Source organism: Bactrocera oleae, chromosome 2 (genome assembly GCF_042242935.1).
Source record: "Bactrocera oleae isolate idBacOlea1 chromosome 2, idBacOlea1, whole genome shotgun sequence".
Classification (NCBI taxonomy): Eukaryota; Metazoa; Arthropoda; class Insecta; order Diptera; family Tephritidae; genus Bactrocera; species Bactrocera oleae.
In genome coordinates, this window is record NC_091536.1 from 4,124,941 (window position 1) to 4,141,230 (window position 16,290).

Sequence of the window (16,290 nt, forward strand, 5' to 3'; positions counted from 1 at the left end):
TTGCCTCCATTTATTGTGATACTTGCGACAACTATGTATTTTCAAAATAAACATACACACACATACGAATACACTGTTAGTGACATGTTTGCGTATGTATGAGTTGATATTAAAGAGGCGCGACGAAAGAAAGTGCTGGAACGAATTGCTCGTAATGAAGTGTGCGAGTAGCGGAGGAGCACCAAGTAGAAGAAGCAACAGAGTAGAAGAGAGCGGGTTAGCGGGTGAAGGTATTGTGTATTTGCGGGTGCAACGGAACGGAAAAAGCACACTAACTGGGCGCAGTTAAAAGGATAACGACGTCAGTGGCAGCGAACAGCATTGTAAGACTTGTCGCGCGTTTACGAACACACATTTTGTACGCGCGGAGGATCAGCAAGTGGCCTGCAGAAACAGCAGCGCTGAGATGAAAGAGAAGAACAAGACTTTACTATTTGAGGCAGCCAACTACCCAATGTGAAGTTAGAGGAATACGACTTTCTTCAATACGCTTCCCACTACATTTGCTTGACGCCATTGTTTTCTTTCAATTGGCGTGATTTCTTCCTTGCTGTTGTTGTGGAATCTTTTTAATTTTATGTTCTTAATCTTCTTCTGTAAGTCATTTCTTGTATTTGGTTTTGTTTTGCGAGACGTAATTAAAAGAAAAGAATTATAGACGAGTTTAATTAGCTATTAAATGGTGGCAGATATATAGAGGATATGCGGGATGACAATCGAAAGGTGGTAATATCCGCAGACGGTGGTAGGAAAAAAATTTGGAACAAATTACACCATTAAATTCGTCCAATCGTTCATTCTAAAGCATGGAAAATTTTATAACTGAGGAAACCTCTGAAATATATTGACTACTTGAACACTCCAAATGAAACTCCTTAAGGATATTCTTCCGTCTTATAATTTTCTTCAGCAATTACTACCAACTATCACATGAAAAACCCATAGAGATCTTATAACTAAACTAAAAAGTAAGCAAAAAAGGTGAAACAAGTTTTAGGGAACTAAATATTGAGGTGTTTCACAAGTTCATTAATGGTGCAATATACAAATCATTAATACGGTCTGTTGTGTTTTGTTAACCGAATCACTAATGAAAAAGGAAATATCAAATAACTAAAGAGCCTCATACCTGTATATACTCCCAGTGGAATAGGAGACTGTACATATAAAGAATAGTGTGTATGTTCAAACCTTGTTCCTACCGTTATCAAAAGTTGTTATATAATAACATTTTCTCCTCGAGTAGAATTTCACAAAATCAATTTTCCAAGTTTATCTTGTAGTTTCATTTGTTGGATAGAATTAAAGCGCTTTTTATGTAAGAACGACATCGTCTTATCCATTACCGTCTGATGAAAATGCCAACAAATAGCCCCACATACTCAATAAAGCATTTTTATAAGTTTTATGGATTATAATCGCGGGTAAATCATATACTTATATAGAAGTTATATTTTCAATCATCGGTTATACTCAGCACGTGAATATCAATATATATTACAAATCCATATGCCACTAACACGGATCTTGAAACTTACTGGATCACTAGCTTGTTCTACAACATCAATCCAAACATCAAAATAAACTGTAGATTCTTCTCGAAATTTCTCCCCGGTTTTTAGGCAACATCCTTTTATTAATATCCTGTTACATGTACGTTTAGCTACTGGCATATATGCCTACTAATGAACTTGGTAAACATAAACAGATTTATTCGTACATACATACGTACAAACATATGTATAGATGACATAACAGTTTATCATAAGATATCTTCAGAACGACCTCGCTGCCGCCTTGTTAGGCATATCTGCTTCATGAAAAAATAAAGAATGTAGAAAATAAAAGCGAAACAGAGAAAGGCAAACGCAACGGCTATAATTCAGAATAAAAAGCATATTAAGCAAAAACAATAGATGCATGTTGACAATATAGACATACTGGGTTGTATGAAAGAACTTACTGTGGATTGAATAGTTTTAAGAAAAGTGGCAATTTATGAATATATTCAAACCTAACTTGATTGAGCCAACTTTTGCTAAAGTCAATGCAATGAACTTTGAATTTCAGTTGGAGAGCAACTGTCTGCCTATTAAAGAAATTCTGATAATCAACAAGAAATCATTCATCAGTTCCTCAAAGTGCTCCAAAACTAAAAATATTGATAGAGAGCTTGTGATCTTTCAAACTTGATAGCATACAAATCTCAAAACATGAATCATATTTTGATCCAAAAAATCATAGAAATCACTTGCAAGCTTCAATTTACAAGCCAGCAGAATATTTTAGAATGCGTGGTAAAGCACTTAAGCAATATTCTCTTCGATGGAGGGCATTGGATCTTCCAAAATCTGAAAAATGTAGGTAGATATCGGACTGAGGTTATAACAGGATTTAGCAATTTGCGGCTGAGAATAAATTTTTCAAAATACCGTTATGTGAACTTTAACTTTATCATACTTTAATAAAAAATTTTATTTTTCGTCAACGCTATACCACCCTTTATGTATATATTTATATATATTATATATGGTATATACTCGTGTATTCCTAAGTATACGTATTTCTGACGTTAACACAAATTGGCTCCTCGATTGCAGAGTTTTGCAAAAAAGGAAAAATAAACAAAGAAATAGTAAAATAAAACAAAAGAAGTCGAGAATAAATAGAAAGCTGTAAATATGTATATATTTATGTATGTATGCCTATATAAATAGTAGAAGTTATAAGTTTTTAAAAATTTAAAGAATTACGCGCTTTATTAGCTCTACATTTAAAACCTGAACAAAAAGGCAAAAAACACACTTCTTAAGCTTGACTCAAGACAATAATGATGACAATATTTCAACAATAGAATAACTTACATAAGACCATTGTTGAAGTGAAGATAAAAGGTGAAAGCCAACAAAAACAAACACTTCATTGCATTTCACTTGAAGACCCTGTCAACTGCGAAGAAAGCCAACAAAAGCGCAACAATGCTTCCTGCACAGAGTGCAAATGAGAATATACTAGCATTATAAATATAAACGATACATAACATATATTACTACGTATATGCAGCATATACAAGTAGCATGTACAAATAGAGTTGTAGTAGCTTACGCCATACAGAGTAATGTTTATTAGCGGTCAACCATTGAGTGCAACAAGCGTACGAGGATAATGGGAAAGAATGAATGGAATTCAGAGAGTTCGCATTAAGTTCCCTCCTACCACTTTTTATTAATAGGTATGCAGGGCGGTGTGCGCTTGTGAATGAATTTATGCAAAATATGAGAGAATTTGCTTAAATAAATTAGGCAGTCTGAGCAGTCTTCGTATCGTTTTAAAGAAGAACAAATATTTTAACAGAGTTCGATTTCATAATTCCAGCGATCCTCCAACTTTTCGATTTCATTTTTTTTCTACAAAGTGTATTTTGCTTAAAATGGGTCTCAGTTTCGGTGATGACATTTTCCATATTGCTAAATTTCTTTACAGTAAAAATTCTCTTGTGGTCTGAAGATAGTAATAAGTTGATGGGACCCAGATTCGCACAATTTCTGTTGAGAAACCCTGCCAGGCAGTCAAAAATATTATAGGAAGATAGAAAGCGTGAACTAATTAGTACCAAAAACTTCAAATAATTCAGAAATGTCATAATAGTTTTCCACCGATAAAGGCTTCGGTCGTGAAATGAGGGATATTTAAATAATGATAATTAAATCGATCTGGGCCCTCTTATAATTGGATCTATAACTATATTCGTGCGTTTTTTCTAATATATGTTCTAAAGCTATAACATTTTCGCATATTTTCTAGATTTCCAAAAGAACTACGCCGACTTGGCGGCCAAGAACGAATCAAGCCAATTTTTGTTACTCGGAACCAGAGCGTTCGTCCGGAACAAATGGTAGTCAAAAGGGACAATTTCTGGGCTATAAGGCAGATGAGGCAAAATTTCCTAGTCGCTGTTTTCCAAATAGTCAAGAAAGCAGCTGGGGATATCAGTCCAAACGTCGGTGAAAAACGCGGCTATTACCATCGACGGGCACTACGACTCCTTCAAGCATTGGTTTTGCCCACCGGGAAAGCCGCGGAGCTAGCCTCGAATGCATCAGCGGGCAACTCCAGAGTTAACATCTACGTAGACAGCCAAGCAGCAATCAAGGTCATAACCGTGTTTCGTATATCGGCCAGAAGTGTCTTGGGAAGCAGGGCAGACACTGATATAGGTATCATTAGTGAAGCCTTTGGCAGTTTTTGATTTGGAATGGCTACTTGAGTGAAAAGTCTAAAAGCTCTTTGTGTGTTTGAAACGGTACAACGGTACTAGAACAACTTGGCGGCTAATTTGGATATTGTATATATTTTTTGAAATTTTAATCAGGTTTTGTTCCGACTGGGAGTCTTCGGTTACCAGTTACAGTTTTATTACTATATTTCTACAAAAAAATGCTGCAAGCTGACAACTTTAATTAAGAAAACAACAACGTTGCTGAAGTAAAAAAATCAAATGAGCTTGTCACGCAGTTCATTTATTTATATATATTTTAAAAGGTCTCTGACTATTCTTTTGGGTGTTACAAACTTCGTAGGCAAACTTAGAAACTGAACAGGGTATCAATCACTACGAGTATATTGTTAATTTATTTTTGAGTGCTGCTGAGTAGCTGTCAATTAGTCTCATTTGTTCAGATAAATGTTCTAATAGCACGCTTTTAAAAATCACACAGTTTTTTGACTTATTAACTGAAAGCCGGGTACATACATAGGTTCGAACTAAAAGGCTAACAAGCTAACAAAAAACGTTAACTTCGGTTGCACCGAAGCTATAATAACTTTCAAATATACTAAGGTTCCTTACAAGTACTTGAGACAGAACGTTCAATTCGGACGGACAGACGTACATGGCTAAATCAAGTCAGCTCATCATGCTGATTAATTATGTATATATTTATAGGGTCACAGAGGTTATCCACTGTGTACCACAAGCTTCGTGGCAAACTTAATATACCCTGTTCAGGGTATAAAAAGGGTAGGAAGCTTCTTGCCTTGCTCATAATACTGAATATATTAACAGGATAACAGCCAAACCCGCAAGATGTCTTCGTGTTACGTATTTATTCTTTTTTTAACACTTTTGTATTTTCTTTTTTTGTTATACTAACTCTCTCATTTTTTGATTTCTGCCTTCTATTCTGCGTGCAATCCCTTAATACTGCGATCCCGGGAACTCTTTAAAGTGAAGGGATTTTCTAACCGTAGAAAGAGTAATGTGTGTCTCGTTTATTTTCATTTATTTTTAATTACACACACAATCATTACAATACCTCTCTACATAACACATGCACCATCATTACCCACTAGAAATATGTATGTATATACATATGTATGAATGCCAACCTTTATCACCGGCTTTCTTTCATTTCTTCTTTTTTATTTTCTGTTTTGCAATTTTCACCTTTCATGCGTTAATTAATTGATTTGATTGCTCACTTTTAGTTCGCTCTACGCATGCGTTGCTTTGAGAGCAGATATTTAGTAAACACTCTCATTTTGTTGCTCTCTCAGGAAGTATTTGCTGTTCTCTTTCGCTTGCTCTCTGCACTCATTTATAATTATAACACTTGCTTGCGCTCTTCTCAGTTTTAGAGCAACTACATGCTCACTTTTTCTCTCGCAAACGCAACCCCTCTTTGTTAATACTCTCGTCCGCAAAGGTGAGTTTCCCGTTGTTCTCAACTTTACATTTTTTCTTTCTTTTGCTTTACCTTTTCGCCTTCGCCGTTTACTATTTTTGCTTTCACTACCTATTTTATTTTCAATATTCTCACATTGATTCTACTTTGTTTATCTTACTACGTGCGTCCACACACCTCGCCCACCTCTCACCACCGCTACGCGAAAACAAGTGCAGTCACCACCATCACCGTGCCGTCAGGACTCTAGTCAACGTATCCTGGTGGCTGAGTTTATTTCTATGTACGTTTTCAAGTGTCAAACTTGTGTTTTTGAACTTTGGTCGCTTCTGCTTCTATAATGCATTCGAACTTATGTGTGTTGTTGTTGCACTTATTGTTGTCCAACATATCATCTGCGTTGGCTTTGTTGTTCCAGACAATATGTTCTGCTACTTTGGCATCTACGGCAATGTCGTTCGCCATAATAACTTTACGTGCCTCTATACATGGGCGTATGTGTGAGTATATGGATGAGTACATGTTTTGCTGATATTCCAAAAGTTCATGCAACATGCCGTACTTCATGCTGCCTGTTGTTATTCCTTTCTGTTATCCTTCCTTTTAGAATAATTACGTTGTTTTTGCTTATGCTTTTTACTCTTATTGTTGTTGTTGCAGCTATTTTGTGAACCGCAAACAGAGTCAAAGGTGAAAATTACTCCTCTTCCTTTCCCGTTTAACTGTACGGCTGTTCTGCCCCGCTGTGTGTGTCAAGTCCTGTTTGTTGGTAACTATTATATTTGCATATGTTCGGCCTGTTGACTCGCCTCTCTTTTCCCCCCTTTCCAACAACTCTCTAATTATGCTCAATGTTAGCCTCTGGGGTAATTATTTTAAAGCTGCCATATTTTTCCATGCTTGAAAAAGCCGCCGGCAAAATCTTGTATTCAGATGTTTATAGTGTGTGCAATTAGGTAAATGACGGCGATGAGGTTACTACTTGTTTTGTTGCATATTTTGGGGTTTGTGGAGGTAGTGCTGCTACAGTCACACACCTACTTGTATACAAATGTCACTTGCCAAGACTTTTATGTGCTAAATTATTTGTTTTAAGGACATGTTTCCACGGAACGTAAAGGAATAAATAGTCTCTCTGATTTGTAGATCAAAGAGAAGGAGGAAAGATCAGAGTACACAAATTTGATAATTGTTTGAATTTGCATTTTTCACGACCATCGCCTTTAAAGTTTTTGAAATTTTGGCTAAACACGCACAAAAGCTCGAGCAAATTTATTTACAACAAAACAAAGCTTACTAACAAAAATGTTACTTAGATGTAACACAAATTGAGAAATTCGAAAATAAAAATATGCACTATTATTAAACTCACCACACCAAAACTCACCACATCCGAATTCACCATACATATACTCAAAATAATCTAGTTTAAGCATATTGGCATAACGGAGTTTGAGGCAGGGTGTGTCTCAAATTGTGGTGTAAAAAACGGAGAGTAACTACATTCCAATAGTTTAATAGTTTGGAACTTAGAATGGTATAACCTTTGCCATAAATGGTTTCTGGTTTTAATTTAGCTTGTTAGACTGTACCAAACTTTATTTAGAATATCTTGTATAGTTCATCTCAAAGTCTTAAACAAGGTAAGCAATAGTGTTGAGCGATAAAGGGAATAACCTAAAATATAGTAGTAGCGGTGGCGCGAATTTCAATAGAATTTCGTATGAACCAATGAAGATCGTAAGCCTACTTTTCTGGAGAATATGATAGATGACAATTGTAAAGCATGTGTGTTCTCCTCTATTTACCTCAAAATACAAGTTACTGGTATAAAAAAAATTCACTGGTATAATCATATATAGATAGAATAGCGAGCGAATTTGCCATTTTAATGAAGTCATGAGGTATTGTATACAACTGGTTCCATTAAGTCGTTCTCATAACAAAATTTAAATAATTTTTTGAGAGGGTACAACAGAGTTAAGCAGAGAGCGCAATAACCGAGTTATTTGAATTTTTCACATAAATTTTAAGATTATGCGCGAAAAATTTATCAACTTTTTTACTATTACATACCAATTTTCGCATTTTACAACTGTAAAAAATATTTATGCTGCTAGAATTCTCTTTGGCAAAATACATTTAGAAAGAAGTAGGAAAAAGCAAAGTTTATGAAACAACACTTCACTATCGGTCATCAATAGCCAGCAAACGCTCTAGATGCTCCGTTCAAATGTTGCCTAGTTAAAATAGAATTTCCACTTGTACTTTTAAGCGCGTTTGAAAAAAGGGCCTGTGACGCTGATAGTTTTTATTTTCAAGCATGTACTCACCTTTTTCCTGCAACTGTTGCCGCTTAACGTCGCCCTTTAGTACCTCAGCCGTGTGAACCAATTCATTGAGTTGCGGCTTTTTCATTTTCAGTTCGCGTAAAACTTTCTGCAAAAACGAGAAAAAATTCAAAAAGCGATTAAAATGAAATTCCATACAGAGCATAAATCATTTAACGGTATTGCGAACGTTTGTGTGTGTGTGTGTGGTTGGTTTTGTATTATTTTCATACAATAAATGGTTCATAAAATAAAATTTCACTGAAACTGGGTAACCAATGATGGACAGTCAAAAGGCGCAATATCAGCACGCTGGCAGCGCACATGTGCAACAATTTATTGTCACTGCTGTTGTTGTAACAGGAAACAACAAAAAAGTGGCGCAGAATACAGTGTACATTGCCGACATGAGTGTCCGGATATTAGAAAGTGTTCGAGCAGTGACCGATTTCGATTTGCTGTGATGCTCACTATCTCTGACACATACTCAGACACACAAACATACACACACACACACACGCATGTGTAAGTTCTCCACATTCGCATGCATATCGCACTCACCTCCTGCTTCTCGATGGCCAACCGCACCGCGTCCACATCGTCTACGACAACACTTTGTATTTTTATCATGTTTTGCTCCCACGTCAGCCAATCCGATATTTGCAATACGGATTTATCGAAACTACCAGCCAATACCCCGGTGCCGCTCGCCTCGTCGTTGTAATCTGGATAAAAGAGAAAATCAATTTATTATTACATTTTTTGCTTTTATTTATAAATTTGTGAGCTCAGTTCATACATGAAATGTAGTGCACGGTAAGGCTTCTTAACTTTTGCTTTTATAGTGGGGTCTTGATATATAATATATAAAAAATATATCAGTTAAAAAAGTCATCTTGTCTTAACGTAAATTTAGATCTAGCGACAAATACCATTACTTTTTTTCTGGAAGGTATTCTACTAAATGCTATATGAGATTTACTCCTACAAAAAAATCTTGAATATATACCGTCCTGCTATCTTTAGGCTACACCAAGCAAATATGGAGAAGGAGCTTTCGCGAAAAGAATACGCTAGGGCCTCATAACGTTAATGGTCCGTTACGACATTTTTAAACCAACAATAACAATATCCAAAAGCCTTAGGAAAACGCTGTAAAATAGTTGCTGGAACACCTACTGTATACAATCACTTATTATTAGCACAAACAGGAGATGTTCTTTCAACACTTCAAGAATATTAAACCCTGTCTTATAAACATTTTTGACAATATAAGAGACAAGAAGAAGAATCCATCACGTACAAATCGTATTTAATGCGATCAGGAGTAATCTTTGGCAACTTTTTCGAAATCTTTTAAGATAAACAAATTCCAATATTGCAAATAATAAAAGAGCATCTGTTCCATAGTAAGTCCCATGAATTTAGACCTGTTCTGATAAGTATTTCAATTCTTGTGGTATGGATGTAGAAAGGAAATTGTATAATTCTCGATTAGTATTTCGATCAGAGTTTTCGGAGTTACAGAAGTTTTTTCATGAAAGCACCGTCTATATGTCCGTTGATGTCTATCAAGGCTTACCTCGACTTATTTCTTTCCGGTAAAATTTAATTTAATAAGACAAAATATTACCGCTAACCGCTAGGTATCACTAATTAAAATAATTTTTTATGTATTTTGAGAGTCATTACGTCACTCTGATCGCACTCCAATTACCCGACGGCGATTTCAACAAAAGCATTAGCTTTTCGATTAATCCACACAATTAGGTCAACCAGGTCAACCCAATAGAGAAATGGCATTAATTGCGCCGGTTAAAGGCAAATGGGTGAGCACTGAGCAATAAGAAGTAGGTGACAAGCAAGAAACTCAAACTTGAGTTGACGCGATTGCAAAGAAGTGAAAGGCGATATGGAAGCGAAAGGTGTTAAAAAGTAGGGGGAAAATCATCAGAAACGAACGAGCGGAATCAAATTTACCCCCTGAGTAATTAGCCATAGTTACTAGTGCTCAAGCAAAAAATTCCAAAAAAAAAAATATATATGTATGTATGTAATAACAGATAAGTAGAAAGAGAAGTAGTAAAGCAAAAAAAAAATGAGCTTACTAAAATTAGGTGAAGAGGATGCACTTGTCAATTAGCTCAAAAGGTAATAAGATACACACATACATATATGAAAGACGCATACATACATATGTACAAAAGCTGTCAATCACCGTCGTAACCCGCCAAATGTTCGTGCCACAGGAAATCACAGCTACCGGGTGTGCTGAAGTACCTGCCATGTTTCTTCTGGACCTTTTAACTTTATTTCTCTTTTATTACAACTTTTATGAATTTTCGCATAAGCTTAGCATGCTTAGACCTAAATTTATGTTTGTATTTCTATTGAATTTTTTTGTTGCTTTGTTGGCGTTGGCAAGTTTACACTAATTAATCCCTTTTTAATGGTCATTAACGGTAACCAAAAGCACATAACGAGTTTCGGTGGGATCTCCCGCTGTCACCGGAAATTGAAGTAGTGCACGTAAATGTAACTATAAGTATGTAGCAGAGGCCAGCCCATGCAGGCTGCGTGATTATTAGGCGCTTAGCTTGTGGTTTGACTTCTGGTTGTTGTTTTTGTATTTTTTATGTATTGCCTTTTTAATATATTTGTTGTGCTGTGGTGATTTAGAAAAGGTTTGAGGGATATTTAAATAATATAAAAAATATTTCTAAATAAAAAAATTAAAAGAAACCTTTTTAGATATTATTATAGAGTTACCACCTTTTTAAAAATGTTAAAATTGAGCAAAATCTAGCAAATTATTAAAAAAAAAAACAAGTAAGGGAGAACGAAGTGCGGATGTAACCGAACTTTTTATACTCCTGCAACTTGCAAGGATAAAAGCTGGGGTCTTACGTTTCCACGCCCATTTTTTCAAAATTTGTAGCCCACAGGTGCTTCTTGCTGCTGCGATCACCTGTGCTAGATAAGAGTTTTGCATCTTTATTTAGTGCTTAGTTATGGCACTCTATGGGTTTTCGTTTAATGGCGTTTTGTGTGTGTGGCAGTGGTCTGATTACGCCCTTCTACCAAGAAACATGTGTACCAAGTTTCATAAAGATGTCTCAATTTTCAGACGAACGGAACTTAACTCGTCTCGCCATCCTAATCATTTACCTATATATCTTATATATAAGCCTATATCTAACTCGTTTAGTTTTATGTGATACAAACAACCGTTAGGTGAACAAAACTATTATACTCTGCAGCAGCATGTTGCCACATTTCTAAAGTTGCCACCTATCTAAGAAATTAAAAAATAATTGTTAAATATATTTTCAAACTTTTCCAATTTTTACTTGGATCATTACTTCTTGAGGTCACACTTTGCTCACATCATCCATTAGAATGGATAAATAAGGGCCTTGGTGTTTAATTGTTTATAAGAATAGATATGGTTTAAGTTCATTCCGTCATTCCGAGTTCACGATTTCTCATGTGAAAAAACAAGCACAACCTTACCTCACCGACTTTTGCTGACTATCTCCTCTTATTTTTGATACAACTTGTAGGTACTATACTTGGACTACGAACTACTGATGAGTTTATATAGACATGTACAGTGACTCTCTTGTTCCTTTAATTGTAATATGAGTTCGAGATCGTCACTTAAACTGCGAAATTGTTTTTACCAAGCAACTGCTTTCATTCTAATGAAAATATTTTTTATTGAAACTCAGTTAAAAAGTATTATAGCGAAATTGAAATGAAATACTTCTCGGACACGATAAGGTAGTTTTTGAAACAGATGATAGAATAAGTTGGTGACCGATTTAACAAACAATAGCGATAAGGTGTTACGAAATCACATAAATAATTCTTTAGTATAGCTAATACAAGTTAGCATGATACTGAGATTTGAAAATATTAAGAAGTTTACTGGAGCGATTAAATCGTGTCTTAAGCAAAGAGCAGCAAGGAATAATAGATGGGATTTTCATCGTTTAATTCCATTGTTTTGTGAAGATGAATTTTTGTAACAGCTGTAAGCAAATTAATTTTATCTCACACTTGGAACAGCTTTCACTGTGTTTATGGTTTCAGAAATATTCTCAAATAAAAAACCAATAAAAGGTTCTAGAACCACCAATTATATTGGGTCGTAACTGACAGAACAGAGATTATAGTAATAAACGCTACGCTTAAACTGAAAACACTCTTCTCAGCACTGCACGAATTAATAACGGTATTATTAAAGTTTTTCTCTTTTAAGTACACCATTGAAAGATACTTGACATATTATCATGCACTGTATTACAAGAGATGAGTATTAAAAAACAAAAAATTTAAAAAATAGAAAACACAAATAAAAAGAAGAAACGGTAAAAGCAAACTGGTTTAGAGTTTCCCAACATAAAAACTAGAATAAGAACTGCTTTGAAAAATGACAACAACAACTGTAGCTGCGGCTATTTAATGAGGAAACAAGAGCCAAAAGAAACAATGAAAGAACAAAATGTAAAAAGAATGAGAAAATGTGCCAATAAATTGCAAGTATCACAGAACGAAAGTTGGACGTGCTCTCAACAGGACTAATAGTTTCTTGCACTTTTTGTATTCATTTTATTTCTGTGCTGCTTTTACTTTAGTTTGCTTAGTTCTGGCAGTTGTCGTCACATTACATTGCTCCCTGCCACAATTCTTGTCAATTCAATTGATGCGCACATTACTCGCCAGCAATGAGCATTGCAAAACTGTTGCAACAGCAATTATTGCTGCCAGCTATGTGCCACTTTTATTGGAATTCCATAGACTTCGCTTAGCTGGTCGGCTGGGGCGCTCCGAAACGATTGACTGTGCACACACATATTTGTGTATGGATATATATGCAGGTGTGTGTGTATGTATGTATGTGTGCCTCACATTGCTGCATTGAGATTTTTATTGTGGCCAGTTGCCTGTGTTGCCACAGCGTTTGCATAACAAACTTGCAACTGAAATGAATGACTGTTGTTTTTCTCTGGAATTTGCTGTTTTATCACTGCACTGTTGGTGCTGGTTGAAGAGTGCGGCGCAAAAGAATTCAATATTGTAATTTTAAAATCGGCCAACGGCAGCTGGAATGTGTAATAAATTGAGGAATGCAGCAGAGTGCAAGGGAAAGGGGTGCTGCAGCTGGTCGGCAAAGTATTACAGGAAATACATTTTAGTACAACAGAATCAAGACAGTAAAGATATTTGATTTGCGCAGTGATTTTAGAGTAATGTGAGGTCCTTTGCAAATGGTATTAAATCAGTCATAATTTTTTTTTTTTCTGTGAGAATATAACAGTGGTTTAATTGCATATTAAACAGATTCTTTTACTAAATATACATTTACTATTATTAAGATTTCGTTATAAATTTTTGTTTTAGAGACAATATTTTCTGGAACTTAATTAACTAGTTTTTGAAATAAATGAAGTTTTCGATATAAAATAATATAAGAACCGTAATAATTCGAATTGTTAATAAAAATATTTAGTACTTAGTACTAAAAGTTTTTGCTTTAAAATACTTTAAATTACTAAGGTCAATATTAGTTTTGCTAAATTAAAGTCAATTACAACCATATTCTTTAAATATATATGCTTTTATAACATAGCACTAAAAGCTTAGCTAAAAAAAATCTAAATTTATGTAGAAAAATTCTTTAGCTCTTAAACTTAGATACCACAGTAAAAAAATATTTAGTACATTCAAATTTGAGTACTAAGAATTTTTGCTCTAAAAATTTCCTTAAACGTCTTACTTTTTAAAAATTTGTGTTTTCATATATTAGTATTTTGTTAAATTATTAAAATTTTAGATGTGGACATACGTTTTAAATGGAGACATTGGAAAAATGTATTGAAAAATAGTCTAAATAAAAATTATCAAGATTTTGTTCGAATTATCATGCTTAACATAATTGTGCCAAAAGGTCGAAAAATCGATACCTTTCATACAATATTGGATGATACTGACATCCTTGAGCGATTTTCACCAAGCTCTCAGTGTAGTTGCCTGAATTTTCAAATTTAAAGAACAAGACGAAAATAAAGGTAAGGCATAATAAATACGATAGTGATGCACTTAGACTTACAAAAAGCAAAGGTCGCTCTTATCGCATCTACCTAAGCGTCCCTCATATGGGTGGTTTATGGGAATCAGTTGTAAAACCTTAAAATTTCATTTCAACAAAGTAGTTAGAAATTACAAATCTAAGTTGAATTCTCCACATTACTAACTCGAAATGAAGCCGATTTCCCTCAGGGCAGTTCTAGAGGAGCACCCATTTTAGCCATATCTAAGCCAAGTGCGGAGTGGCTACCCTTAATAAACCAATAATAAATTAAAATTTATATTCATATCGATACAAATATGTGTAATAATCGATCATTTCTTTGTTCTAAAGATTTAAATATTTTTGTAATATTATCTTTAGACCAGCTTATATATTATATTGTACATATATTTCTATAAAAAGCACTTACAATAATATCACTACGGACACACTGTTCTGCGCTTACATCATTCCAGCGCAAATTGTATCTGTCAAAATGAAACTATTCCTGTCACGGCGAGTAATATGCCAAGCTGACCATTCGGTGCTGCCGCCGTGACAATGTGACAAGGGCAAATATGCAAGCGTACAAACACATAAATACCATACCTCAGGACCTCGCCACCACATGACCAAAAAATTGCAGAAAGCAAGCTGACCGCAGTTTCACTTTGTAAGCAGCAAATAAATACGGAGCGCAAATAGTCCGCCTCATACATACATGCATAAAAAACAACAACAATATACATACATATTTGTAATAAACAAAAATAGAAGAAAAAACAATAAAAGGCGGATCTCACGCCGTCAACCTCGGGATAGTTTGCGAAACTTAATCAGGCAGCAACAAAAGATAATAGAAAAATGTTGACAGCCAGAAATGTGGCATGTGGAAAAAGAAATATGGACCCACAAGTGACAGCAATTTAAGCAAATAAATGAAATTTCGAAACAGCAGTGGAAGAATGGCTGGCAATATTTATGCTATATCATTGCATACTTTTAGGTGTACGGACATATGTTTGAGGCGGAGAAAAATTAAATTTCGTCTGCACTGGGAATTATGTTGGTGCAGTTGTTGGTCTTATTTATGTGGTAAAATCATTGCGAAACATGTGTCAGCAAAGAGCTTTATAATATGTCTGCACACAGACACACCCACACCTACAAACTACAGATAAACGTATTGGGGTGGGTCAAAAGAACGATTGCTGTTTCTCGCTTTGTACTTTGAAAAATTGGTTGATAAAATAGTCAAACTTCAATCGATAAAATCTTTTTAACGGTTAGGTTTAAAAAAACACTGAAAGATACCATTTTGTAGAACATTCAATTTGTTACAAAATCTGTGAAACTAGATATGTTTTCAAGTAGTGAGAAGCGATATATTAATTTTCATATCTGATAATAAGAAAAAAATAGAAATTTCTAAGGTGGAGGACGTTCACGTTACAGTTAAGGGCTCATAATTGGACTGAATTTGTTAGAGGTGTCTATCAACCAATATTTCAGAGTACGAACAGAAAAAAAAATTCGTTTTTTTACCCACACTAATGTACTTATATGCAGTTATATCAAATCCGTATGCCTTTTTTTTTGTATGGTTCCTCAGCAGGTATGCCAGGCGTTAAATTATAATAAATGTTTATTTTGTTTTGGTGATGTTTGCCCGATAAGTGTTAAATGGTGCTTGAAGGTCGAAAACATAAAATTTTCTTATTTATTTCGATGAATTATGTGTTCAACTCGTGCGGCAAGCTACAAAATGTGGACTATGAAGTGTCTCTTAAAGGTGGCTAAGAGATTTAAGAAACTGCTCAAGGAATATTCTTTTAGAAATCCACGAATCGTTAAAATATCTTATTACCATAATTTCGGTACTAATAGCCATCATTTGGTCTGATCATCTCTTGACGAAGTACTTCCGGGCATTTTAAAAGAGTAAATTGTATGAAAATACAATATAAAAAAAATTTAACCAAGATCCATGCAAAATTAACAAACTGAATGACTTTGCATCAAAGTAGTAAAAATAATGCCAACAGTGTTGCATTCGAGGTCTTCGAAACCAGTGAAGTTACGGAATTTCATGGTGAGTTCGAAACTTCATCCTGTGAAGTTGAGTTCCAACGGCAGAATGAACTATGAACACGACTATTTGTTCGTTGATACCGTAGATCGATACGTCCCTGATTTCATA

The 16,290-nt window shown here is 34.8% G+C and overlaps 1 protein-coding gene across 7 annotated transcripts in view; it reads right to left on the reverse strand.

Moving 5' to 3' along the window:
* Dys (Dystrophin) overlaps positions 1 to 16,290 on the reverse strand; it is a 380,727-nt gene that overhangs the window by 294,705 nt on the left and 69,732 nt on the right. For all 7 annotated transcript variants that reach the window (XM_070107158.1, XM_070107153.1, XM_070107165.1 and 4 more), the window contains 2 exons: positions 8,576 to 8,739; positions 8,018 to 8,123 (listed from right to left, as the gene is read on the reverse strand). In XM_070107158.1, coding sequence (XP_069963259.1) covers positions 8,018 to 8,123; positions 8,576 to 8,739 — 270 coding nt within the window. The remainder of the gene's footprint in view (positions 1 to 8,017; positions 8,124 to 8,575; positions 8,740 to 16,290) is intronic.